General features: G+C 60.5%; 1 protein-coding gene across 7 annotated transcripts in view; it reads left to right on the top strand.

The window, feature by feature from the left end:
* The window catches only part of DIP2A (disco interacting protein 2 homolog A), a 93,102-nt gene that overhangs the window by 61,073 nt on the left and 4,959 nt on the right, over positions 1 to 27,070 (top strand). For 5 of the 7 annotated variants that reach the window (XM_049104504.1, XM_049104507.1, XM_025462213.3 and 2 more), the window contains 19 exons: positions 479 to 593; positions 1,882 to 2,021; positions 3,501 to 3,637; positions 3,940 to 4,020; positions 4,247 to 4,374; positions 7,087 to 7,201; positions 12,950 to 13,151; positions 13,946 to 14,055; positions 14,128 to 14,208; positions 16,142 to 16,265; positions 20,322 to 20,443; positions 20,574 to 20,685; positions 21,746 to 21,855; positions 22,322 to 22,452; positions 23,410 to 23,578; positions 24,124 to 24,294; positions 25,178 to 25,207; positions 25,853 to 25,914; positions 26,379 to 26,436. In XM_049104504.1, the coding sequence (XP_048960461.1) occupies positions 479 to 593; positions 1,882 to 2,021; positions 3,501 to 3,637; positions 3,940 to 4,020; positions 4,247 to 4,374; positions 7,087 to 7,201; positions 12,950 to 13,151; positions 13,946 to 14,055; positions 14,128 to 14,208; positions 16,142 to 16,265; positions 20,322 to 20,443; positions 20,574 to 20,685; positions 21,746 to 21,855; positions 22,322 to 22,452; positions 23,410 to 23,578; positions 24,124 to 24,294; positions 25,178 to 25,207; positions 25,853 to 25,914; positions 26,379 to 26,436 (2,198 nt within the window). The remainder of the gene's footprint in view (positions 1 to 478; positions 594 to 1,881; positions 2,022 to 3,500; positions 3,638 to 3,939; positions 4,021 to 4,246; positions 4,375 to 7,086; positions 7,202 to 12,949; positions 13,152 to 13,945; positions 14,056 to 14,127; positions 14,209 to 16,141; positions 16,266 to 20,321; positions 20,444 to 20,573; positions 20,686 to 21,745; positions 21,856 to 22,321; positions 22,453 to 23,409; positions 23,579 to 24,123; positions 24,295 to 25,177; positions 25,208 to 25,852; positions 25,915 to 26,378; positions 26,437 to 27,070) is intronic. The other 2 variants (XM_049104505.1, XM_025462215.3) reach the window with 1 other exon arrangement.

Here is a 27,070-nt window from a genome sequence, read left to right on the forward strand (position 1 = left end):
CGCCTCACTCCCCGTGGGAAGCCCTCCCCAGGCCTGAGAGCCTGCCAGTCCGTGTGCCCTCCAGGCCCCTTGGCCCCGAGTGAGCTGGGCTGTCCTGCGTGTCCCCTGCCACCGCCGGTGCCCAGCCTGAGCTTTCCCCTGGCCTCGCTGCGGCGGGGTGCTTGGGGTCTGGGGGAGCCGCAGGGGGCAGCCTGGGGACAGCGGGGGGCAGGTGGGGTGACCACGTGCCCCTGGGCCTTGCGATGAGTGAGTTGACCCCGTAAGTGCTCCTCAGGCGGCTCCCGCTCAGCGGCCCCGTGAGGAGCTGGGGCGAGGGCAGGGCGCAGGGCTTCCACGTAGGCCTTCCCTGAGAATTGCCGGCTCTTAAGTGCTGGTGGTTTCAAAGCGCATCATGTTTTCCATGGCAACAGCCCTCCTCCAAGACTCCCGCGTGCCCCCGCCGGCCCTGCACTTACCCACGACTCTCTGTCCGACGCAGGGTCCATATCCTCCTGTGACGCGTTCCTCAATGTCTTCCAGTCCAGAGGCCTGAGGCCAGAGGTCATTTGTCCCTGCGCCACTTCTCCTGAGGCGCTGACAGTTGCCATCCGCAGGTAAGGTGGTCGTCGTCCTTGACAGCTGGACCCCTGGGCCCAGACCCGGTCAGTCTGTGTCTTGAGCAGCAGAGTTCCCCGAGCAGCGCTCCATCGGGCCGCTTCCCCAGGCGGGTGAGCGTGGTTATGGGGCAGCCCATATGGGTTATCCCCGTGCCCCGCGTCCCGTGCTGGCCGCCTGTCCCACGCCAGCCTGGATTCATGCCACACGTGGGGGCAAGCGGCTCCCGGGGCCGTGCCCCTGGTTCTCGCCGTCCACGGGCTTGTTCGCCCTGAGTGCTCCTCTTCCTCCCTGACCTTCGTAAGCAGAGCCGGGCCGCCCGGAGCTCCTCCCGGCCCCGAGGGACCCCTGGCACCCGCCGCGCCTGCAGGCCCTGGTTGGGGCTCTGTGCCTGCTGGGCCAACCGTCCTGGAGAAGCATCTTGGCCTCGAGGGTGCCGCCAGGCGCTTCCTCCCTCTCCAGGCCGCCTTCCCCTTCCCACCACCGCTCGCCTGCCCTGGGGCTCTTGTCCACAGTGGCCTCGCCCTGTGCCCCCGGCTGAGTCTCTGCATGAATTTTCTACCCTCCACTCAGCTGTTAGAAAATTAGCGGAGGTTGTCGTCTTGTGTTACAGTAGCGTGTTCGTGGGCAGCCTGTGCTTTCATATGTGCAACTATTCAATAATCCTAAGGTTTTATTAGCAAGAAAAGTAACATCTTGATCCTTCGTGAACCGTGAGGTATTTCTCATTCCTTTGCTCAACAGTCTGCTTTTTCTTACTGGAGAAAATACTGACCTCTGTTTCTCAGTGTCCCAGCTCCGGCCGTGTGACCCGTCACCGCCCCCCCGCCTGCTGGCAGCGGCCACTGTATTTCTGCTGCATTCCGCATCGGGTTTAGGAAGGGCTCCCGGGGCAGGGCCGGCTTGCGGCTAGATGGCGTCTGGACTAGACGAGTGGGCGGCCCCAGATTCCCTCGAGCGTGTCATTCCGCGCACCGGGCTGCCCAGGGCCCCCGGCAGCTGGAGGCTCAGTCACCTCTATGACCAGGGAAGTCACCTGGTGTCACTTAGACTGTTGCCACAGGCCCCCCAGATGCAGGAAGGGACTCCAGCCTGCCTCCGGGTGGGAGGAGCATGCAGGTCCCCCGGCAGAGTGGCACGTGGGGCGGACATGCCGCAGCATCCTTGGTCGTGCGGCCAGTGTCCTCGCAGGGTGAGGCTGCAGAGCAGGGGCTTTGGTGCAGCGTCGTTCTGCAGGCAAGGCGGGCATGGCTGTCCCCTGTCAGCTACTCTGCTTTTGTCTTCCAGGCCGCCGGACCTGGGAGGACCTCCACCCAGGAAAGCTGTCCTCTCCATGAACGGTCTCAGTTTTGGTGTGATCAGAGTTGATACTGAAGAAAAGTTGTCGGTTCTTACCGTTCAGGACGTTGGCCAGGTGCTCCCTGGAGGTGAGAGAGGCAGCTGGAGCGTGTCCGGCCCTGCAGCTGGTCGAGGTACCAGGTGTCATAAATGCTCCAGGCTTCGTACGAGTGCTCTGCAAGCGCTCAAGCACAAAGCTTCTTAACAGTGCTTTTCTATGTAAATTGAGGATTTAATTTAATTTTTTTTTTTCAGTTTTTTGCCTGCCTTTGTATTAAATTTAAGGTTGAGCAAAATTACAAGGGTACGTTCATGCCCTCTGACCCTGATTGGTGGTTCTCCAGGGTCTGGGAAATGGAGCGCTGACTGCACGCAGGCAAGGCTTCATGCTGTGGGCACGGAGGCGTTCACACCTCGCAGTGCACGGGTGTTTGCAGCCTGATGGTGGGGTCTGTCCTCAGGCTACGGCATATGTGTCACGTCAGCAGCATGAGCCTGGAGGCTCCAAGAAGTTCCTGTGGGTTCCAGGAGAGGCCTGCAAGGACCCTCCTGCCCCCGGAGCCACATGGGCCATGCCACTGGGAGGGGGTGATGGAGCAGCCTGCCTGCAGCTCTGTGTGCAGTGTCCCAGAGGGAAACTGAGACCTGAGCCTAGCCCAGGAGGCCCAGTGACAGTTGTGACTGGGGGATATTCTGATCACGCTCCTCTCAGGGTGCCCCTCCCTGTGGTGACCACAGCTTCCAGCATCTTCCTTGCCATGCGGGCCCTCCTGAGATTCGTGGACAGCTGTCTTGACCCACCCTATGCATGTGTTTCAGGGCGTTCCCCTAGACCTCAGTGTGTGTGCAAGTGCTCCGCCGGGTGTGGTGTGTGTGCATGTGTGCGAGTGTGAGTGTGCACCCCGCTCTCACGGCATCTGTGAGCTGTGACCGCTGCAGAGCCGCCTGGTGTGTCCTGTGTGCGTGTGCCCCAGGGTCTGTGTCCCCTGGCATGTAGCCCAGGGGTGGTGGCTCTGTGCCGTGGGCCGTGCGTGTCTGCCGTGCGCCCAGGGCTCCGTCATGGGGACGTGCACACGCGCAGCCCCTCCACCTGAACGTGTGCCCCTCGTGTGGTGTCTGCCTGTGGCCTGTGGTGTGCGTGAGCGCCCCTCCTGTCCGCTTGCTTACCGCCTCTGGAGGTGGGAGTGTGTCTGAGAAAACTCGAGAGTCCGGGGGAGGCAGTGCCAGGTGAGCACAGGCTCCCTGAGTCTGACGGGTGCTTCTGGCCCACGCCCGCTCCTGGAGGCTGAGCGTGGACCCCCGGGCAGGGCCGTCCAGCAGGGCTGCCCCTTGACCCCGGCGCTGCGGGTGTGGGGCTGCGGCGTGCTCTGGTCACTCACCACACGGAAGCAGAGACCCACCCGTGGCCACAGCGTGGGCCCCGCGTGTCCTGCGACTCGGAGGAGCGTGTCGCATGTGTGGCGCATCATTTCCGAAGCTGCAGGTGTAGCAGCAGGTGATCTTTGTGAGTCACCCGTGTGACTATATCTCTCATTTATGATTTTGAGGGTTTTTTTTTCTCTCTTTAGCGGACGTTTGTGTTGTGAAGGTAGAAGGTGCCCCTTATCTCTGTAAGACCGACGAAGTTGGAGAAATATGTGTCCATTCCAGCGCCACGGGCACGGCGTACTACGGGCTGCTCGGCATCACTAAGAGTGTCTTTGAGGTCCGCACCTTCCCGACCGTGGTGTTGAGGTTGCGCTCCGTGAGCGTCCCCGCGGCGTGGGCCTGTGCCCTGGTCCGCAGCCTGCTGGGCGTAGTGTCAGCCCGGGAGCTCTGGGCGGTGGGGAGGAGTCCGGGGAGCGCCCGGGGCTGGGGGGTGGCAGGAGATCGCAGGCCGCCCGGGCACAGGGCCCGAGAGACGCCAGCTGTGGGGTGGCCTGTTCCCCACCAGGGATCCCTGACTCTCCTGGCCGGTGGTTAATTGTCCACACGCCGCTGCCTAACTGTCCCCTCCCTGCTCTGCAGACCGTCCCGCTCACGGCAGGAGGGGCGCCCGTGTCTGAGCGGCCTTTCACCAGGACGGGGCTGCTGGGCTTCGTCGGGCCGGTGAGTCTGTTCTGCTGCCAGGACCCGGGCCTCCCAACAGGCGACCCCCAGCCCAGGGAGGGGCCCGGTGCCCTCCACGTCTTGCCTACATGAGGCGGCACCCACGACACAGGGCTGGCGGCCCGAACACCCCCGGGTGCCCTCTGACCCTGATTCCCATCAGTGGTCATGCGTGTGCTGTGCGTGCCGTCGGCGCCCGAGTCCTGACCCGTGTCCTTGCTTCCAGGACGACCTGGTGTTTGTCGTGGGCAAGCTGGACGGGCTGATGGTGGTTGGAGTTCGTCGACACAACGCGGACGACGTCGTGGCCACCGCGCTGGCCGTGGAGCCCATGAAGTTTGTCTACAGAGGCAGGTGATGCGCTGCGGGCCCCTGTGCTGTGGCTCTAGGTCCCTTCTCTGTCGAAGTTCGAGCATCTGTCTGCGGTAGAAGGAAAGCCGGGTGATTGGAATACACACAGCCTTAAAAATCCCTGTTCATCAGGAAATCTCCACGGAGGAAAGAACGATATTTGCAGCCAGGAGCCCCTTAGTGTCCTCACTGCCCACGGGCCGCAGGTTCTCTGAGGACGGGGCCCAAGCAGCACTCGCGTCGGCTCCTAGATGCTCAGACATGCAGACAGAAACAGCCAAGGGCCATTTCTCTGGAACCGCCGAAGGTCCATGCTCTTTCCCGCTGAGGTTCAGTGAGACGTACGCAGGGGCCGCGTCGCTGCAGGGTGGGCATCGGCCCCGTGTTTCTGAATGTGTTAGGCTGGCACCTCCCGTCGTGGCCTCAACCCTGGGGGGCTGGGGGTGCGGGGGAGCCGCGGCTGGCCCTGTCCTCGCTGGCCTGCTCGGCTGGCTGCGTGTGTCACCATCTTCTCGGGCCTGTGCCCCTGTTGCTCAGGCCAGGGCCCCAGAGCCTGGCCCGACACCGCCTGTGAACCTTCCCAAGGAAGCCACAGGGAATGCGCACCCTGGGGGTCGGCAGGGTGTGGGGCGCTGGCACGGGGAGGCAGCAGGGCGGGCCTGGCGGTGCCGGGGGAGCTGCCAGCGCGTGACCTGGGAGGCGTCCACGGGGCAGTGCCTCTGGGTGGGCTGGGGCCCAGGGCCTGACAGGGCCGAGGGGAAGCCCAGCCCGAGCGGCCACGCCCTGAGCGGCGGCGCCGGGTGAGTGACGTGGGCTGTGAGGGATGGTCCCTGCCGCTTCCAGCGCCACAGCCACCCCGACGTAGGGCGCGGGCGCCCAGGCGGCCCACCCAGGGAAGTGTCACTCTTGACTTCAGAGTCAGCTCTGCCGTGACCTCAGGGCTGTGAGACCGAGCCCCGCGTTGGGCTCTGCCTCCGCCTCCCCTGTTGGTGCTCCTCGCTTGCTAAAGATACAGAAAGAACTAGAGCCAGAGCCGGTAGAGCGTGTGCCGCAGCGAGCGGGGGCCTCGCTGGGAGGGAGGTGTCCTGGGAGGAGGATGTGGTAACTAAGCCCAGGCGGCAAGGCTTCTGTTATGAAGCACACACAATAGGTGGAAGAAATGGGAGAGGCCAGCTGGAGGGCAGACGAGGGAACTATCCAGAAGTAAAAAAAGAGTTTCAAAGGAAAAAATCAAGAGAGGTGGGGAAAGAGGAAGGGCTGTCATTGGAACAGCAGCCCTGGGCGCACAGCATCCTGGGAGGAGGGAGGGGACCCTGGGAGGAGGGCGTCCTGGGTGCGGGAGGGTGTCCTGGGTGCAGGAGGGCGTCCTAGGTGCAGGGAGGGTGTCCTGGGAGGAGGGCGTCCTGGGTGCAGGGAGGGCGTCCTGGGAGGAGGGCGTCCTGGGTGCGGGAGGGCGTCCTGGGTGCAGGAAGGGCGTCCTGGGTGTGAGAGGGCATCCTAGGTGCAGGGAGGGTGTCCTGGGAGGAGGATGTCCTGGGTGTGGGAGGGCGTCCTGGGAGGAGGGTGTCCTAGGTGCAGGGAGGGTGTCCTGGTAGGAGGGTGTCGTGGGTGCGGGAGGGCGTCCTGGGTGCAGGAAGGGTGTCCTGGGAGGAGGGCGTCCTGGGTGCGGGAGGGCGTCCTGGGTGCGGGAGGGCGTCCTGGGTGCGGGAGGGCGTCCTAGGTGCAGGGAGGGTGTCCTGGGAGGAGGGCGTCGTGGGTGCGGGAGGGCGTCCTGGGTGCAGGAACAGTGTCCTGGGAGGAGGGCGTCCTGGGTGCAGGAAGGGCGTCCTGGGTGTGGGAGGGCGTCCTAGGTGCAGGGAGGGTGTCCTGGGAGGAGGGCGTCGTGGGTGCGGGAGGGCGTCCTGGGTGCAGGAAGGGCGTCCTGGGTGCGGGAGGGCGTCCTAGGTGCAGGGAGGGTGTCCTGGGAGGAGGGCATCCTGGATGCAGGGAGGGCGTCTTGGGTGCGGGAGGGCTTTCTGGGTGCGGGAGGGTGTCCTGGGAGGGGGGTGTGCAGAGGAGAGGGGGCCGCATCCGAGACGCGGGACTGGGGCGGTCTGAGGAGCTGTCTGTCCGCGTCTGTCCGCCGACCCGGGCTCGAGGGGGCCCTGAGACTCTCCGGCTGAGGCTCGGGAAGGTGGCAGAGCAGTGATGCTGTTAAGTTCTCAAAGAGAGTCTTTAACTTAGATGCCATGTTCATCCGGTTGCCCCCTAATTGTGTGGTTGTAACACGAATGTCCTTGGGTGGAGGAGTGTCTGATAGGGGAAGAGAGGTGACTAAGGGCAAGTGTGAGAGGCCCGCGGCGCAAGTGCGGGGCAGGGAGAGCGTGAGACCCCCGGAGCACAGTAAGCAGGGGGAGGAGGGGGCAGTGGACCAGGGACACGGCGGCAGTACCTCTGGACAGACGGTTGCGCCCACGGCGTGCCGCACGCATTAACATCCTGATTAGGGAGTTTTCTTTGAAGATCTGTGCCCGGTGGTTTACTTTGCTCCAGAGTCGTCCGTGCGCAGTGACTGGAGCTTGTGGCAGCTGCGTTGCCGGAGCCCTGGGGGGTCAGCCTGCCAGCTCTCCACGGGCAGCGCAAGCACGGCCGCGCCCTGCGTGTCCAGGGAGGGGGCGTCTGTGGCCCGTTGGCCGACCTTTGCTGGGTGGTCATTTCTGTCCTGTCTTCCCCCAGGATTGCCGTGTTCTCCGTGACGGTGTTGCACGACGACCGGATCGTGCTCGTGGCGGAGCAGCGGCCCGACGCCTCCGAGGAGGACAGCTTCCAGTGGATGAGCCGCGTGCTGCAGGTGGGTACGGGCGGCCCGCTGCTCCGGCGGGGGTTCAGCGGAGTCTGTGCGTGTGGGTGTCGGCTCCCCTCCTCCCGAGCCCTGCCGGCCCGGCTCGTGCCTCGCTCGCGTGGCCGCGGGGTTGACGTACTGAGCGGCACCGCCGTCCTCCGCCCCGTGCTGCCCACACACAGTGGGCACTAAAGAATTTGGGCTTGCCGTCTTGCAACTAATGCCATGTGACGGTTGGTGCCCTAGGACAGCAGGCCCAGAGCTCCCGTCAGCGGGGACGGTGTAAGTGGGACTGTGGCTTGGACTCGCGGGGACTGTGGGCACCCAGCAGCGTGGGCGTCCAGCGCGCCCTCACAACAGTGCCCAGCAGAGCAGGTGAAAGGCACCGTGCAGGACGTTAACACGCGCCGTTCGCTTGCTGGCCCTCTACCCCCTGCTCAGGGCGGGGCCACCTCCCCCGTGCTGCACGGGCACTCATGTCGTCAAACAGTGAGAGTCCAACATAGTATTTTAGGGGGAAGGGAGTGAAAGGCACACGCCGTAAGGTGCACCAACCCACAGGTACTGTTCGGGGAGCGGTTTTCAGCTGACTTGATGGCATGTGACTCACCTGTGCCATGAGCCCGCCTGTAAGCGGCAGTTAGGGTGACCCGGTGCCCCCCCCCCAGCCCAGGGAGCCCCTGGCCGGCTGTGTCTGCTCGGATGGGCGCCGCGGCCCGTCTCCCTTTCTGCCACGGACGCTCTGTGCAAAGCCAGCCACGCTCCTGGGCCCCTGCCTGGCTTCTTGCCCTCGGCATGGTTTGGGGCCTCCTCTGGGCAGCCGTGTACGGATCTCTGGGTGACATTCACTGCTCACGGGGTTTGAGAAGTCCCCTGCTGTCCCGCCACCTGCAGGCCAGTCGTGTGGGGTGGCCGGAAGCCGTGGACTCTGGGCCCCAACAGCCTCACCAATATTCAGAAACAGCATCGTAATGACCCCGTGTTCCCGTCAGGCTGTTCAGCACGTACCAACCCAGGTCCTGGCTGTGTCCCCGCCTGGCCGCCCCCTTCTCCCTTCGGAGTGTTTGGAAGCAAATGCCAGACATCACATTTTATTTGTATGGATTTTAGTATTTCTTTACTTTTTAAAAAAGATTTTATTTATTTATTCAAGAGAGACACAGAGAGAGGCAGAGACACAGGCAGAGGGAGAAGCAGGGTCCCTGGGGGGAGCCTGACGTGGGACTCGATCCCAGGACCCCGGGGTCACGCCCTGGGCTGAAGGTAGGCGCCCAACCACTGAGCCACCAGGCATCCCTATTATTTCTTTAAACAAAGAATGTCATTATCACATCTCTAAGAATTAATAATTTCTTTTACTTATTTTTTAGAAATTGAGGCATAATTACGATAGAACAGTAATTTCGGGTGCACAACACAATGATTTGATGTTTATGTACACTGTGAAGTGATCACCACAGTGAATCTAGTTGACATTCATCACTACATAATCACAAATTTCTTTCTTGTGATGAGAACTTTGAAGATTCACTATGTTAGCATTTTTCAAATGTACAAGTCAGTATTCTTTAAAAGATTTTATTTACTTATTAGAGCGAGCGTGAGCAGGGAGGAGCAGCAGGCAGAGGGAGAGGGAGAAGCACACTCCACTGAGCAGGGAGCCCGACGGAGGACTCGATCCCAGGACCCTGGGGTCATGATGTGGGCCGAAGGCAGACGCTTCAGCGACTGGGCCCCCCAGACACCCCACGACACGGCGTTTCTAACCGCCATCAGCGCGCTGTCGTGACACCCTGGGGCTCCTCCGCTCTGCACCTGGAACTCCGCACCCTCTGACCCTCCCACCCGCCCTGTCCCCTTCTGTAGCTGCTAGTCTGTCGTCTGCATCTGTGAGCTCAGGTTCAAGATTCCACGTGCAAGGGCACGTGGTGTGTGTTTCCCTCTGACTGACTGACTTTGCTCCTCGTTCCACCCTCGAGGCCCATCCGCATTGTCACAGATGACAAGATCTCGTCGTGCTTTACGGCCGAGTGACGTCCTCTGTGCACACACATCCTGTCTGTCCAGCGTCAGTCCGCGGGCACTGGGGCTGCTTCCCTACCTTAGCCCTTGTAAGCAAATAACACAGGCGTGCATTTATCTTTTTGAATTAGTGTCTTTGGGTTTTTTTTTTTGTTTTTTTTTTTTGTTTTTTTGGTAAATACCGAGCCGTGCGATTGCCGGGTCATATGGCAGCTCTGCGTTCAACTCTCCACGGTGGCCGCCCCACCTGCGTTCCCCCCAGCAGTGCAGGAGGACTCCTTACTCCTTACTTATTCCCCACATCCTCACCTGTTGTTTCTTGGGCTGTTGATTGCAGCCACTCTGACGGGTGTGGGGTGATACCTCACTTTTTAAGATTTGCATTTTCCTGTTGATTAATGATGCCTTTTCCTGTACCTGTTGGGCACATGTATGTCTTCTTTGAAAAAATGCCTATTTAGATCCTCTGCCCATTTTTTTTAAAGATTTTATTTATTTCCTCATAAGAGACAGAGAGAGAGGCAGAGACAGGCAGGGAGAGAAGCAGGCTCCATGCAGGGAGCCCGATGCGGGACTCGATCCCAGGACCCCGGGGTCACGCCCTGGGCTGACGGCAGACGCCCAACCGCTGAGCCACCCGGGCGTCCCGAGGCACCCCGGCATCCCCTCTGCCCATTTTTTAATTGGATTGTTTGTTTTTGCCATTGAGTTGTGTTAGTTCTTTTTATATTTTGGATATTAACCCCTTATCAGATATATGATTTGCAAGCATCTTCTTCCATTTAGGGGTGTCTTTTCATTTTGTTGATGACTTTCTCTGCTGTGCAGAAGCTTTTTTGTTTGATATAGTCCCACTTATTCATGTTTGCTTTCATTGCTTTTGTTTTGGTGTCAGATCTATAAAGTCATCATCAAGACCTGTGTCAGGGAGCTTATGACTTATGTTTTCTTCTAGGAGTTTTGTGGTTTCAGGTCTTATGCTCAAGTCTTTAACCAATTTTGATTTTATTTTTGTGGATGATGTGAGAAAAAGTGGTCCGGTGTCATTCTGCATGTGGCTGTCCAGTTTTCCCAGAACCGTTTACTGAATACCGTCCTTTCCTTATTGCATATTCTCACCTCCTTTGTCATAAATTAATTGACCATATGTGCTTGGGTTTATTTCTGGGCTCTCTATTCTATTCCTTTGATCTGTATTCTGTTTTTATGCTAATACTGTATTGTTTTGGTTACTGCAGCTTTGTAATATCATTCAAACTCAGGAAGTGTGATGCCTCCAGCTTTGTTGTTCTCGGATTTGCTTTGACTGTTCAGACTCTCTTTTGATTCCATAGAAATTTTAGAATGGTCTGTTATATGAAAAAAATGCCATTGGAATCAGGGATTGCCCTGAATCTGTAGATTACTTTGGGTAGAATGGACATTTTAACAATATTAATTCTTGCAATCCATGAGCATGGGGAGTGTCTTTGTATTTTTTTGTGTCTTCAGTTTCTTTCATCAATGTCATAGTTTGTCGTATAGGTTTTTCCCCTCCTTGGTTGAATTTATCTTATTTTTCTTGGTGCAATTATAAATGGAATTGTTTCCTTAATTTCTCCTTCTGATGGTTCATTCATTAGCATACAGAGACACAGCATGTGTTCCCTGCAACTTTACTGAATGCGTTTACCAGTTCTAACAGGTTTTGGTGGAGCCTTAAGGGTTTCCTTATATAAGATCATGTCTTCTGTAAATAGTGACGATTTTATTTCTTCCTTTTCAAGTCAGATGCCTTTTGCTTCTTTTTCTTGCCTTATTGCTGTGGCTGGAATTTCCAGTTCCATGTTGAATGACGGTGGTGAGAGTGCACCCCTGTCTTATTCCTGACGTTAGGGGAAAAGTTCTCAGCTTCTTAGCATTGAGAATGGTGTTGATTGTGGGTTTGTCAAATATGAACTTTCTTTTTTTTTTTTTTATGAACTTTCTTATATTGAGGTATGTTTGCCCATCCCTGCCGTGTTCAGAATTTTTATCGTAATAGTAATTTCTTATAACTAAATATAGTTTGTGTTTAGACTTCTCTGATTATCTAATGTTTGTTAGATTCAGGATCAAAATGAGGTTAAAAAAAAAATTGTACCTGGTGGGGACAAGGTCTTTAAGGCTTTCTCGGTCTGTAGATTCTTCCTCTGCTGTGGTTTTTCTTGCAGTTAGTTCATGGATACAAACAGGTTGTTTGTGCAGAGTGTTTCTTTAACCTGAATTCCGAAGAGGGTGCCTCTGTGGTGTCCTTTCATGCAGACCTCTGGCCCCGCAGTCCTCCTGCACACTGGCTGGATCTGGAGGTTTAATTAGACTCAGGTTCAGTTTTCTGGCAAAAATTCTTCCTGGAAGGTGGCACATGATGTCTGGCTGCCTCTGCTGCTAGGACTTCACAGTGGAGCCACCTTGATGTGAAGGCTCACCAGAGCACCCTAGAATCTGTCCTCTTGAGAGCTCTGTGTCCTCCTCGGTCACCCGGGGACCTGGAGGCAGGATCGATTGCATAGTAGTGAGGTGGTTTCTCAGAATCCTCTTAAAGTGACCACTGGATTTTATTTGTTCCACTCAGAACTAATGGATGCAAGCATACTGGATGTGATTCAGTCCATTCTAGTTTTTTTTTTCCTCCCAGTGGTCAATGGGAGCCCCTCTACGTTGGCTCTTGAGTCCTTTTGACATATTCTTGGAATTCTTTGAGGCCACAGCAGAGACATGGAGGCTCAGACGCTTGGGGCAAGGCAGGTGTTTCACATCCTAGACCTGTCGTGGCCGGGACCCTAAGGACCCTGCCACTTCCTAGGGGATGTGGAATTGGGGACCACCTTCTGGGCAGTGGGTGTTTTGGCTTATTCACTGTTTCTGGGCCTTCTTCAGTGGACAGAGGAGGAAATGATGTCTGTTCGTAAGAGCACCTACATCATGAATTTATGCTGCTAGCCCCAGCTCAAATTCGAGACCACAGAATTTTTACTTAACCCATTGATCTTCTTTGTCCCATAATGAAAAATTGCAGACATCACCAGCTCGCAACAGAATCACTCATCTGCCTCAGGCCACGCTACACACTCTAGTCGCAAATTAATGGTCTCTACACTCTCTCTGAAATGTGAGATTTCCAAGAGCAGCTTAACATGTTTTTGCGATTCCTTTTGCCCATAGGGCGTATGTCATCGGGGTGGACTAAAGAAATTTTGGTGTTTAAAGCACTTTAAATAAATGCTCTCTCTGGGGTGTTGCTACCTCCCTAATTCCAATTCAGCTGAGTTTCATCTGTTTTATTTTACTTTCAGTTGTTAGGGCGTGCTTTCTAAAATGTCAAGTTTTTTGTATGTAAAACATATACCAGGCTCCAAAGTCCAATATGAAGCCAAGATGTATTCAGGGAAGTCTGGTCTCTGCCCTCACGGCTTTGCTGGCTTATCTGATTTCCTTTAGTTAATATGAGCTTCACATTTATGTGTGTGTGCACGTAGACGCAGTACGTGCGTGCTCAATGATGGGAAGTGTACACACGTCTCCCCATGTTTTCCATCTCATAGGATGTCTCAGAGATCACTGCCTCTTTGGTCTGTGGATCTGAACGTTCTCACCAGTGCAGTGTCCAGCCTTCTCGCCTCGACCAGCTGTGAGCGGGTCAGCGTTGCTCACATGCAGGTGGCTGTGCAACAGGTCGGGTCTCACCGCCTCCTGTGTCTCGTTGTTCCCTTCCAGGCCATCGACAGCATCCACCAGGTGGGCGTGTACTGTCTGGCCCTGGTTCCTGCCAACACCTTGCCCAAGGCTCCTCTTGGAGGGATTCACATTTCTGAAACCAAGCAGCGTTTCCTGGAGGGGATGCTGCACCCATGTAATGTGCTCATGTGTCCTCACACCTGTGTTACCAACCTTCCCAAACCTCGCCAGAAACAACCAGGTGAATCGTTTGTAACAACACTCGTCTATTGGCAGCAGCCACACTCATGGTTAAATGGTGCGGCCCCCTGGGGGCCTGCATCTCTCGGGCTGGGGTTAAGAGCTGGGCCATCCAGGCGGTCACCACCTCCTGCCTCCCGGGAACCCAGCCACAGATGAGAAAACTTGACCATGTCACCCGTGCGGTGGTTTTCACCTGCCTGTTGGAACGCACCTCAGTGACTAAGTGCAAGTGTGGCACTGAGGCTCGGGGGGTGAGAGGGTGGCTCCCTGGGAATAGCCATGAGGTCCCAGAGCCGCCGTGGAGCTCGGGGGTCGGAGGAGCTGCAGCGGTGCATGGGCCAGCCAGCCCCCCAGCTGCTGACGCCTGAGGACCTCAACAAAAGGTCACCCTCCCTTCCCTCATTTCACACATGTAAAGACTAATTCCAGAGCCTGCTTTGACTGTTACTTTGGTTCTTTGGGTCATTTAAATTTTTAGTAAATGCGCATTTTTCTTTTACCGATTATTAAACGCATAAAACGTCATTGAATAAAATATACTTACTTGGGAACATTTAATATGTTTTGTATGTGAACTGCAGTAAAACAACGCGGTTTACTGAGTGTGTGGCTGTGGCTGAGGCCCAGGCGTACCCGCAGGTGTATGCTGGACGGAGAATGTCTCAGCGTGGCATTGCTTATGTCTGAGGGAGACCCTCCAGCTGCTTTCCTGAGTGAGGGGCCTCATCCAGAGACGGGTTCCGGCCGCCAGCTGCTCACGCAGAACCCCCCGCCCCCCACAATGTTTTCCAGAGGTGGGGCCGGCCTCCATGATCGTGGGGAACCTGGTTGCCGGGAAGAGGATCGCACAGGCCTCGGGCCGGGAGCTGGCTCATCTGGAGGACAGCGACCAGGCCAGGAAGGTAACGGCGGTGCCCGGGAGCGCGAGGTGGGCGCCGGGGTCAGGCCGCGGACTGAGGGGCCTCTCTGCGCAGTTCCTGTTCCTGCCCGACGTGCTGCAGTGGCGGGCGCACACCACTCCTGACCACCCGCTGTTCCTGCTGCTCAACGCCAAGGTGAGGCCAACCTGCTGCCCATCCTGGCTGTTCCCCGCGCTCTGTGCCCGAGCCCCCACCCCGAGGACCACTGCCCCCCGCTGTCCTCCGCCTGGGGAACCCGGCTGTCCCTGAATGTAGGCAGCGGCGTTTCATCAATCCAGTGCTTAGGAAAATTCTCAGGAACAGTGTGCTCATAAGGAAATGTTTATTTCCAGTGAGCTAAAAGGAAATGTTTATTTTGTGAAAATTAGGAATTTAGACTTTTTGGTTTCTAGCTTTAACATGACAGATGCTGCTTACTGCCCTGATCCTAGGTATAGATTCCATGATTTTGGCTGCGTTGTGATGTGAGGACACTGTACCAGGAGCCCTTAGGATAGAAAGGAGGTGCTGTAACCCTCACATCCAACTGTTGGGCCAGCAGACGAAATACAGGACTGTGACATTAAATAACAGTAAAGGTGCCGCCTCACTCAGATGCGTCACACTGGCCGTGAGAACGTTTGCACCTGGACACAGGTGAGGGCGGGCTGCTGTGGGCCTAGGACATGCTGGTCTAGCTTTTGTTGCCGCTCATTCCTGCCCACTATTTCATCATTCAAAAAATGTTTATTGATACCTCTCTGGTGCTGGGTGTCAAGTCAGGGGACCCCGCCCTCAGGATGCTTGAAGTCAGTCTTCCCTGCTGGAAAACTGGTCCGGAAGAGAGACCGTGTCCTCTGCTCACTGTGTCTGCAGATCTAGAACGGTGTTCAGTAAACACTTACTTTGTGGTTGGTTGAGCTCTAAAGTGCAGAGACAGCCGATAATGAACAAGCGGCCAGGATACAGTGAGCTCATGGTGGGACCAGGGAATCAGAACAGCAGGGGTGGGGGGCCGGGGGCTCCGAGGCAGGCCCCACCAGGTGCTGGTTGCTGCCCCGAGGCTGCGGCGGGAAGCCCTGCATGGGACGCAGCCCCAGGAGGGACACGCTTCTTGGTTCTGAGCGGCTCGTGGGAGTGGGGCGGGGGCAGCGGCGTGGGGGAGTGGTCTGAGCACCTGAGCTGGCCTGTGCTCCTCAAGGCAGGGGGCCCAGGACCCCGCACGGGTGCTCACCAGCCGCGAATGGAGAGGTCGGCTGGCTATAGAGCCCAGAGCGGGTGTGGGGGGAGCCCCCGGACGACTGGCTCTGGCCTTTTCCCGACTTCCCCCAAAGTCATGCGTGAAACTGCATTTCTTTTGGTTTGTCAGCCTTCTTGGAGTTTGAATTGACCTTAGGGCCCTAAGGACTTGCCTGGCCTCATAGTGCAGAAGGGAGGGCTCTGGGGCCTGTCCTGTCCTCTGGGGCCTGTTCCGGGGTCTGTTCCAGGGCCTGCTCCGGGGCAGTATGTTTAGACCAAGCTGCACTTTTAATTTCCTTAAGAAGAGCTCTGAGGCCTCCCCGACCTGGTTAGCAGAGGGAAGGAGGCATTTGCTGGCAGCTGGTCTGTTTTTTAAATTTTATTAATTAATTTATTAAAAAATGGGATCCCTGGGTGGCGCAGCGGTTTAGCGCCTGCCTTTTGCCCCGGGCACAATCCTGGAGACCCGGGATCGAGTCCCGCGTCGGGCTCCCGGTGCATGGAGCCTGCTTCTCCCTCTACCTGTGTCTCTGCCTCTCTCTCTCTCTCTCTGTGACTATCATAAATAAATAAAAACTTTTTAAAAAATTAATTTATTAAAAAATATTTTTAACAAAGAGAGAGGGTGAGCGAGTTGGGGGAAGGGCAGAGGCAGAGGTAGGGAGCAGCCCAAGCAGGCATCACACCCAATGTGGGGCCCCACCGGGGCTCCATCTCACGACCCCAAGGCCATGACCTGAGCCGAAACCAGGAGTTGGACCCTTACTGGATGAGCCCCCCAGGCGCCCTCAGACGGTGCTGGAAGGGCCGTGTCTGCCGTCACGGTGCTGAGTCGGGCCTGCTTCCCTAGGGCACCGTCACCAGCACTGCAACCTGTGTCCAGCTGCACAAAAGGGCAGAAAGGGTCGCCGCCGCTCTGATGGAGAAGGCAAGACTGAACGTTGGGGACCATGTGGCTTTGGTCTATCCCCCAGGTAAGCACACGGGGCCTCCCTTGGCGCTGTGCTCACGGGACACTTGCTGTTATAAAGCAGACACCCTCGAACCTCCAGCCAGGTCAGAAAGTAGGTCCTGGTGGGCGCCCCGGACGTCCCTTGGCGTTCCCCGTCCTGAGCACCGGCTCCTCCGCTGTCCCAGGAGCCGCCGCCGTGCCCAACCTCTGTCGCCGCCGCGTCTTCCAGGTCCCAGGGTTTGCTCACCCTGCACCCCTGCCCATCAGGCTAATCTGCCAGTCTTCCTGAAATCTGATGCGTGTTTGGAGTCTCTTTTGATCCACAGGCTCTTCCTTTCCCCTCTGTTCACAATTTACCACCGAAGACCTAGTTTGATGCTGCAGAGGCCCCACAGGCCAGATGCTTCCGAGCAGCACGCTCAGGTGTGGGCCAGCGTCATCTTGTCGGCAGCTGGGTCCTGGTCCCGGGTCAGACTCCGGTTCCGTGCCTTGCCGGCCCTGCGTGGTGTGGGAGTACTTCATCAGGGACCCGTGTTGGCTTGGGTGGCCTCAGCCACTGAGCGACGCCTCACAGCTCGTTCGTTCGTTCTCGGGGGTCGCCAGCAGTGATACTGTAGGCCTGGTGTTCCTGGCCGGGCGGTCACCTGCGGGAACCTCCCTCCACCCTGCGCTCGGTGCGCTGCATCCCTGCTGAAACTGTCCTTCCCAGCCCGCGTGCTCCCGTCATGCTCCGGACGTGACCGGTCGGCAGATCTGGAAACGCACACGCCATTGTGCACTCGTGGACTGAGACCGATCTGCCGGGTGTCCGTCCTCTGCCGTTCGTTTCTTCACCAAAGCTCAGGTCACCCCGCGTTCGGCCAGTGAGAGCCCCTTCTGGCTTCACAGCGACACCAGCCCCTGGGGGCTTCCTGCCGTGTGCCGGCCGCGGTTCCCGTCCCTCCGCACCCTGGGCGCCAGCCGTCCCCCAGAGCCCCGTGTCCCCGGAACAAAGTCCGGGCGTGGGGGTGCTCGTGGCTCCCGGGTTGACCGCTGTCGGCCTTTCCATGAGCAGAGCTAGAATCAGAAATCCCACAACTGCGTCTGGGAGGCGCTACCTCGCAAGGCCGGGGTCAGGACGGTGGGACTCTGACGCGACCCCTTCTGCCTCGTTCCTCCCGTTTCCGTACAGGCTCCCGCTGCTTTGGGGCAGGCAGATGAGAGATGCTCGAATATTGCAAATCAGGGCTTAACGCCCTCGCAGGCAGCGTGCCCAGAACGACCGCGTGGATGCCGTGGCCCCTGCGTGAGCCTCGGCAGCGGGTGATCGCTTCTGCTGTGTCCCTGCCCCTTGCGTCTCTGTTGCCAGAGGGACGGCCTTGGCTTCCCTCCCGTGGTTTCCGTGTTTGTGGGGGGTGGACCCAGCGCTCCGTGGCCCAGGCCTCTGTCCCCACCACACAGGCTGCTGACGCTCCTCGGAGCCCTGCTGCCAACGGTGTCTCCCGAGGTCCTGTCCGTTGGTAACTGGTGGCGCGTGAATGTTCAAGAGCAAAGCCCAGGGGGTATGGCCGGGAGGGCCGGGGCTCTGTCCCCTGACCCCTGAGCGGCCCCTGCGCTGTGGCCGCGGGAAGGAGCTGGGATGCCGCACGGAGGACGGAGCGGCACCAGGAGGTCATCCCAGGAAGACACGGGGTTGGGGGAAGGTCGCTGCCCTTCTGGGGACCCCGGGGTGCCCGCTAGGGGACTCCCAAGCCACGCGGACTGCCCATTCCTGGGAGAGGCCTGCGGGGGTCATTCCGTCTCACGGGAGCCTCACGCTCCGTCCTCCTGGGGGCGCAGGGCCTCTGCACACCCCGGGAGCCGTCTTCTCCGCCCTGAGCCGTGGGCTGGGGCCCAGCAGGCTTCCCATGTCACCTCAGCGTCCAGCACACTCTGGGGTTGCACCCAGCATGGCCCCTGCTCCCGTCCTCCCCGGTCGGCCATGGGGCTCTCCTCTTCATCTCGGGAAGTTCCTCCTCATGGCCCCCCTTCCTCCCTCTTCCCTGCACCTGGAGCTCTTCTGACCCGAGGTTTGATCCATCCTCCTGACCTCGGGCCCTCCTGGGTCCTCCCGGGTGTTGGCTCTGCGGCGGCGACATCCTTCCTGCCTGAGCCCCGGGCTGCCTGTCCAGGCTGGAGGTCGGAGGTCAGGCGTGCGTGTGCCGGCGCCCCCACTTCTCCATGCCGGGGCCCTTCCTCGGGGGCCGCAGGTGTAGACAGCTCGTCCCCGGGATCTGGGCCCAGGGGGCAGACTGGTCTCTTGGCGCGGACCCCGGAGCTCCCACTGGCGGTGCCGCGCTGTCTCCTCCGTCCGCTCCCTGCTGTGGGTTTGCGCCACTGTTGGGGTTCGGAGCCGACGACCAACAAGGTCTTCGGTGCAAGCAGGTGGCTTTGTCAGAGTGCAGGGATGGGACCGCGGGCAGGTGGAGCTGCTGGGGGGGACGTGAGGGCAGCTGGCCCTGCAGGGGCGGTGGGGTGAGGGAAGGGGCTGCCCCGGAGGACGCTCAGGACGCCCGAGGCCCTGCCGCTTGTTCTCCCTTTAGCGAAGCATCGACGTCACAAGTCTCCCGGGGGAACATCTCTTCCTGCCCCGGGCAGCCATGTGGCCGCAGGCCATGAGGGGGTTCACCTCCACCTGCGTTTCCTTCGGCCTCTGTCCCCACGTCCCCCCACACCTGGGCTGTGGGGCCGCCTTCCCCCGGGGTGACCGCCGTCCCCACTCCTCAAGCACACCTGCACCCCCGGGTCCTAGGCACGTGCCGGGTGTGTGCCCCCGGGGCTGGGCGTGGCTGAAGACACGCAGCACGTGGAGGGGCGCGGGGGGCCTGACGTCACGGGGGGGCCTGATGCCCCGGGGCCTGGGAAGGCTCCAGTGCGGGGACGAGGAGGGAGGGGGTAGCAGAGGGGGGCCACGGGGGGCGCTGAGAATCCACAGGCCGATGCTCTTCTGCGCTTGGGGCTGAGCCGCTCGGAGCACAAAAGACCCTGCCTGCTGGAGGCCCCCTGCCCAGGCTGCCCGGGCTTCCCCGGCCGCAGGGGCCACAGGGGCCCGGGGGGGTGTCTCCCAGGGGCGACTTTCTCCCGAGCTGAGGGATTGACACCCTCCCCCCCGAAGCTGCAGAAGGGGGATGCTGGTGGGATCAGGGGGGATCGTGCCCCCGCCCCGCACCTGCAAGTACGCGCGTTCAGGGGGCAGCGTGAGCTCTGTGAGCTCGAGGAGGCGGGCTGCTGGCCACGTGTCCGTCGTGTGCGCCGCGGGGCTGCTCCGCCTCAGTGTGTCCGACTAACCCTGCTGGCCCTGGGGGGCTTGGGGCCCCGCGACACCACCGGCCAGGTCAAATGTGCCCTTGACTGTGACCCTGGCACTGAGGATGGAGGCATCGCAGGCTGGACCGGCTTCAAGATGGTCTCATCCCCCCTCAGTGTTAATACGGGGAACCTGAGACGTTTAGACATTTGGAGAACATTTTGGTGGTCGTGTTACGGTGAGCGGCTGACAGCAAGGTGGGCGGCCGGCCTGGAGGAGATGTGCAGGGAGCACACACCGCCTGTGTGCCCCCAGTTCCCCCAGGGGCAGGCCCCCCGCCCCATCCTCCCATCTCCCTCTGGGATGGGGTCCCCCTGCTGCGCCCCACCTTCTCCTGGGGCTGGACTCCTCGCCGCACGCCCCACCGTCTCCCTGGCTGGACCCCCACCCCGCGCCCCACCTTCTCCGGGGGGTGACTCCCTGCCTCGTGCCTTACGTGGGCCCCGGACGTGTGTTCTTACCACGTCCTTACATAGACGTCGTCTGTTCCAAAGAGGTCACTGACCACGCCCCTTACACGAGGCCGTGTCTGCTTGCGCGGGCAGCGGGGGTGCAGGTCCTGGCGAGGGCAGAAGCCCGGCCTGCGTGAGCCCCTCAGCTTCTGCGTGTTGACACTGCGTTCGTTTGGGGAAGCCGTGGCTTTATCCAGGTAGCACTGGACTCAGAGCCTCTCCTCTGTGCTGCCGTCCCACGGGACCGGGTGCCGCCCGCCACGCCCACTGCGCACTGACCCTCTGCCGCATGTCTCCCCAGGGGTGGACCTCATTGCCGCCTTCTACGGCTGTCTGTACTGTGGCTGCGTGCCTGTCACGGTGCGGCCCCCACACCCCCAGAACCTCGCCACCACGCTGCCTACCGTCAAGATGATCGTGGAGGTACCTGTGCACCCTGGGCCGGCAGGCGGGCCTGCCCCGGGGGACGGGGCCCTGAGTGGGTCCAGCGGTGGTCTGGCCGTCTCTCCCGGGCCCCACAACACGCTCACGCCTTCGACCCCATGCTCTGCAGGTCAGCAAGTCCGCCTGCGTCCTCACGACACAGGCCATCATGCGGCTGCTCAAGTCCAAAGATGCAGGGGCCGCTGTGGACGTCAGGACCTGGCCAACCATTGTGGATACAGGTACGGGCCCTTGAGGCATCAGGGTGTGTGCCGGCCCCCGGGACACAGCGCCTCCCCTCCCCTTGTTGTGCAGGTGGTACTGTCGCCACCGAACAAGAAAAGTTAGGTGAGAGCGGCTGACAGATGAAGGGCCACCTGCCCCTGGGCCGCCCGCAGCTCACCTCTGGGTGTCCCTCATGGCTGGGCGCCCGCACCGCAGGGACAGAGTCCTTGCTGCAGCCCGTGTGCCTCACGCTGTCCTCGTGCCTGTACAGCACTTGGTGGTGGGGGCACAGGTCCCCCAGCACACCTGTGCTTTGTCCCCATCATGGCAAGTGCTGCTGCTCCCCGGGAAGTGCCTGTGGGCCAACCACCCCTCCCTAGCAGCACCCCGCGGGCTTCGTCGGTGACTCGAGGTGCACAGCCAGTGGGCAGGCGGGTGCCCTCCTTCCCCATCACCCCTGTGGGCGTCTACCCTTGACGCCAGGGCAAGAGGTCAGGGATCGTGTCTGTGGCCACCTGCTCGATACCCGTGTCCAGGCTGGGGGGCTGGTCCAGGGCAGGCGGGGTGGGCCCCAGGGTGGGCTCCAGAGAGCCCCGCGGCTTCACCAGCATGCTGCGACCTAGGCTCCAGCCCCTGCCTCTCTGTGTCTGGCTCCGGGTCCTCAGGAGGGACGGGGCCAGTCCACAAGGCTCTTGCCGTGGTCGCAGTTCTTGCTCATCCTGGCTCCGCCACAGGCTCTGTGACCGTTGGCGCGTCCCTGCCCCTCTGAGCTGCCCCGCTGTAACGGAAGTGGCTTCCCATGCGGCTCCCGCGACTTGTCTTTCCCCTGGGTCCACCTCACCCACTGTCCCAGCTGCTACACGTTCGCAGCAGTCATGGGGCTCTGCTCCCCGTGGCAGTCCCCGAGGGTTAAAGTGAGCTTCCCCGTGTGTGCACGTAGCCTGCTGCCTCCAGGCTTCCCTCCTGCTCCCCGCTCGCTCCCCCCCGGACCCCCCGGGACTCCCCAGGTACAGAACCGTATTCTTTCTCCCGTGAGAGCCCAAGTAGCCTTAGCATTACTGGTGTCTGGTTCCACAGATGACATACCAAAAAAGAAGGTGGCGAGCATTTTCAGGCCACCGTCTCCAGACGTGCTCGCCTACTTGGACTTCAGCGTGTCAACCACGGGGATTTTAGCAGGCGTGAAGGTGGGTCCTGCGCTCGCGTGCCGTTCGCTTTTGCCTCGGGTGACGTGGGCAGAAGGGGTTGGTGCAGGTTTCTGCGGGCCTCCTCTGACCCGCAGCTTGCAGCAAGGGTGTCGTTCCTCGAAGTGTGGCGAACACCAGGAAAGCCCCCCCGTCAGGTTACCTGAGAGCATGTTCCGATGTGTTATGGTAACAACTAAACTTTCAGATTTACCACTGGCTTTGGGAGCAGGTGGTTTGATGAGTCTGTCTCCTTACCAGGAGCCAAGAGCTCCAGTAAGTTTTTCTGTTACTCTGAAACCTCATTTAGAAGGTTTTCGGGGTGCCCTTTCCTGTGCATTATTAGGTTGGTATGGGGATTTGAGCCAGCCATCCTTTGAGGAAGTAACTGACTGGCGACGTGGCCGATAGGTCCTGCTGTCGCCTTTCTTCCCTCTCATCACTGACACCTTCCCTTTTACTTCTTAAGATGTCGCACGCAGCCACAAGTGCCTTGTGCCGCTCCATAAAGCTGCAGTGTGAGTTGTACCCCTCGAGGCAGATCGCCATCTGCCTTGACCCCTACTGTGGCCTCGGCTTCGCCCTGTGGTGTCTGTGCAGGTGAGTGCTGCAAGTGGTACGCAGGTAGGGTGCAGGTCACCGCTGCAGCTGGTGAGTGTTCAGGTGGCGAGCAGGTCAGTGCCGCAGGGGGCCAGCAGGTCAGTGCCACAGGGGGCCTGCAGGTCAGTGCTTAGGTGGCAAGCAGCTGAGTGCTGCAGGTAGCCGGTAGAACAGTGTTTGGGTGGCCCGCAGGTGAGTGCTGCAGGGGGCCTGCAAATGAGTGCTGCAGGGGGTGCACAGGTGAGTGCTCAGGTGGCAAGCAGGTGAGTGCACAGGTGGCCAGCAGGTGAGCGCTGCAGGTGGCATGCAGGTCAGTGCTCAGGTGGTGCACAGTTGAGTGCCGCAGGGGGCGTGCAGGTGAGTGCTGCAGGGAGTACGCAGGTCAGTGTTCAGGTGGCACGCAGGTGAGTGCCGCAGGGGGCCAGCAGGTCAGTGCTGTAGGTGATGAGCAGCTAAGTCCTGCAGGTGGCGAGCAGCTGAGTGCTCAGGTGGTGTGCAGGTGCCCCTGCTCTGTGCCCACCTGCAGCCAGGAATCGCCTGTGTCATTCTTTGGAACCTTCTGGTTCACTGCTGATGCCTCCGCAGTCTGAGATGCACATGTGATGGTTGGTTTAGGGTGAGAAGGATCAGAGCCTGAGTTTGAAACTGAAGGAAAATGCACTTTTCAGTGAGTGTAAACGGCTTCCGTTACTAGTAACGGAGGAGGTGACTTAATTCCATCCAATTTTAGGAGGTAGGGACCCATTTAGGACGTCGAAAGCCAGCGTGTCCGTGTCCAGCCAGCAGGCCCTGCCCCGGGGTCCTTCTGAAGGGCTTGGGGGAGAGACCACTGCCCATGTCATGTCACACTCCCCCCAACACAGAATTTTCTAGTGAAACTCCCACGTGATGCTGGAGAAGGAGGCGGTGGGTGTGGCACCCGGGGCTGCCCGGCACTGATCCTCCCTTGCCCCCCAGCGTCTACTCAGGACACCAGTCTGTCCTGGTCCCTCCGCTGGAGCTGGAGAGCAACGTGTCCCTGTGGCTGTCCGCGGTCAGCCAGTACAAGGCCCGGGTCACCTTCTGCTCCTACTCGGTGATGGAAATGTGCACCAGGGGCCTGGGAACGCAGACGGGTGTCCTCAGGGTGAGTGTGCGGCCCTGCACCTGCCCCGGGCCCAGCCCTGCCCCTGCTCCTGCCCCTGCACCTGCCCCAGCCCTGCCCCTGCTCCTGCCCCTGCATCTGCTCCTGCCCTGCATCTGCCCCAGCCCCTGCATCTGCCCCAGCCCTGGCCCCAGCCCTGCCCTGCTCCTGCTCCTGCTCCTGCTCCTGCCCCTGCCCCTGCCCCTGTCCCTGCCCCTGTTCCTGCCCCTGCTCCTGCTCCTGCCCCTGCCCCTGCTCCTGCTCCTGCATCTGCCCCAGCCCTGCCCTGCCCCTGCCCCTGCCCCTGCTCCTGCCCCTGCATCTGCCCCAGCCCTGCCCTGCCCTGCCCCTGCTCCTGCCCCTGCCCTGCCCCTGCTCCTGCCCCTGCTCCTGCCCCTGCCCTGCCCCTGCTCCTGCCCCTGCTCCTGCCCTGCCCCTGCCCTGCCCCTGCCCCTGCCCTGCCCCTGCCCCTGCCCCTGCCCCTGCCCCTGCTGGGGTCCAAGGCCACCTCAGAGGGCTCAGGGCCACCCCGCCCACCGCTCCCACAGATGAAGGGGGTGAACCTGTCCTGCGTGCGCACCTGCATGGTCGTGGCCGAGGAGCGGCCCAGGATCGCGCTCACGCAGTCCTTCTCCAAGCTGTTCAAGGACCTGGGCCTGCCGGCGCGCGCCGTGAGCACCACATTCGGGTGCAGGGTCAACGTGGCCATCTGCCTCCAGGTGAGGCCTGCTGCACCCCTCGGTGCCCTCCCTGTGTGCGCTGTCCTGCCTTCCGGTCCCCGGTCCCTGCTTGTCCTCTCAGCCTTTCATGTTCACCTCCGTGTGGCCGTGGGGTCTGTGAGCTTAGGGACTTCACTGTGAAAGCTACTGTGGTCGCCTAGAGGCGCAAAGGCTCAGCGGCAGTGACTCCTACCCCCCTGGAGACACCTCTGAGGTGGTTACAACACGTAGCTAACTTTTTAAAGCAAGATAAACTTCGGAAGACACCTGCAAATTTTAAATTGAAACGTTAATTAACAAGGTTTGTGTAGCCCCAAATATCACTTTTGAAACATTACGGTGTTTTGCTTATTAAAAGGAAACACAAAGTTTTAGGAATGGAAGTGCTGGGGTGAGACAGCGACTGGCTGTTCTCTGCATTTGGCAGCGGTATCTCCATCTCACTTCTTCCTAAAAACGCGCTGAATGCCTTCCTCACGGGCGTCCCGGGCCGCGCATCCCCGCGCAGGGCCATCTCGCAGGCGGGGACCCCCTGCCTCCTGGCAGCTCCCGGCGTCCTGTGTCCCGCGAGCCCCGGGCCCTTCTGGTGTGGGAGGGGTGTGAGCAGGTGTCGCTGTCGATGCCTCGTTAGCGGCCCCAGGGGAGGCTCTCCCCGCCCCCCACCCTCCGCCCCCCCTGCCCCCGTGAAGGTGTCCGACTGTCGGTCGGCCGTGGGGCGCTGGTAGGGTCGCCTCGAGCTCCGTGGGCCGTTGTCGTTTGCGCTCTGAGATGCAGTGACGTGTTTTGCTTTCTCCCACGTGCGTCCCTCACGCGGCCTGTTGCTCTGTCGGTCTCCGCGCTGTCCTCCCCGTGCCCCGCTGCCGGCCCTCCTGGCCCCTGGCAGCCCAACAGGCTGGGGAAGCTGGCTGAGCAGGTACGACCTCGACCCCCGGTGCCGCCGTGCTCCCCGTGAGTTCGCGCAGCCTGGCCGTGAGCCCCGACGCGCCCGTGCCTCTCCTGCTGTCTGACCGGCTCACGGCCGTGTAACGAACGTATCACAAAGCTCCTTTGAAACCAAATTTACGAGCAGCCCTGTTTTCAGCAGAAGTACCAGTCGTGGCCTTGCCTCCGGACACAGGGCAGCGTTTGGTCTCAAAGGAGACGCTTGTTTGGATTCCGGGGCAGACGTGGGTCGCGCTCTCTGGGACCCTGAGAGGGTGACGTTGCGCGGGGCCCGCTCAGTCCCACGTTCCTAGTGTACAAGTGGAACGCAGTGCTCTCGGCGGGCTCGGTGCTGAGCAGGGAGGTGCCGTGGGGGTGGATCCCGGGAGCACCCCGCGGGGCCCGGTACCGTCCCCGGCCACGGAGCCAGCCTGCCCTGCCGGCGGCGTGATGCCCCCCAACCTTCGGTGGTGTCTGTACCATCATGCGGAGAGCGGGGAGCTGTTAGCACTGGCCTCTAGGACCTCGCGTTACCGGACACTGCTGCCGGCAGAGCGCTGCCTCCCGGGGTGACCCCTGGGGCCCGGGGAGCCATCCCGCGGCGGTGCCCGTGTAGACACAGACGCTATTCTTCCAGGGCACGGCTGGCCCGGACCCCACCACCGTGTACGTGGACATGAGGGCGCTGCGCCACGACAGGTGAGGGCCCACCCCGACCTCCCAGCTCGCGGGGCCGCCGGCCTCCTGCTCCCTCCCGTGTGCCTGCGCCTGTCACTCCCACACCTGGGGGTGATGACAGTCACTGAACGCTGGACTCATGGCCTCCTACTGGATGGAAGCCAGTAAACCAACCGATGGCAAGCGTGTTTCACATGGTACCATTTCAGGACGGCCTTAGTGTTCCCTCAGTTAGTGCCCTGGGGCCAGGGCGCACCTGTGGGCGGGGCCCCTCCTGCCCCGAAGCTCCATCTGGGCTCTGGACCCTTGTAGGCCATGCTCAGCTGGAGGCTTCCCGGGGCGGGGCCGGCTGGACGGGAGGTGAGCCCCGTGCAGCCGGCAGTCATGGCGAGGCGGGATCCAGGCCTGAAGGCGTAGCCTCAGCCACAGGCTGGCCGTCGCAGTGACGGTCGGTTTCTGATTTCCTTTCCCTTGTTGGTTCTCAGGGTCCGTCTGGTAGAACGGGGATCTCCGCACAGCCTGCCGTTGACGGAGTCCGGAAAGGTAGAGGAGGCCGGTGCCCACACCCCGTCCTCTCGTGTTAGCCCCTGGCGGGTGCTGAGAATCAAAAACGTCCCATCCCATTGGACACAGGCCAACGGGGCTGCGCTGGGCTGCTGCACGGGGCACGTCTCCCCCTCGCTGTGAACACAAGGACATCTTTGAGCGCAACCCCGAGAGGGGCAGCCCCAGAGGAGCTCCCCCTGAGGCTTGAGCCGTCGGGGCCCCTGGGGCCGGGCCCAGGGCCTCCGGGGTGTGGAGCACAGGCGTCTTCAACCAGGGGAAGAAATCCCTGCGGGGCTTTATTGGCCGTGTCACAAGGTGTGGGGACAGCTGGGCAGCCGGGCGCAGGGCACGGTGGGGGCAGGGCAGGGCCTGCCCCTGCACAACCCCGGAGGCAAGAAATGGAGGTTGGCACAGCCCAGGCAGCCCGGAAGGGCCACCCTGACTCTGCTCTCACCCCCGTGGTCACGGCTGCCTCTCGGGAGGCAGGGAACTGCCCAGAGGGGGACAGGGCAGCGGGGCAGCAACAGGACAAGCCCATGTGCCTGCGTGGGGTGTGGGTGAGGAGGGCAGGCACCGTGGGGCACCAGAGTGTGGGCAGGGTCAGTCTCCTGAGGAGGAACAGCCACAGAGA

The sequence above is a fragment of the Canis lupus genome, chromosome 31 (genome assembly GCF_003254725.2).
Source record: "Canis lupus dingo isolate Sandy chromosome 31, ASM325472v2, whole genome shotgun sequence".
NCBI classification, from domain to species: Eukaryota; Metazoa; Chordata; class Mammalia; order Carnivora; family Canidae; genus Canis; species Canis lupus.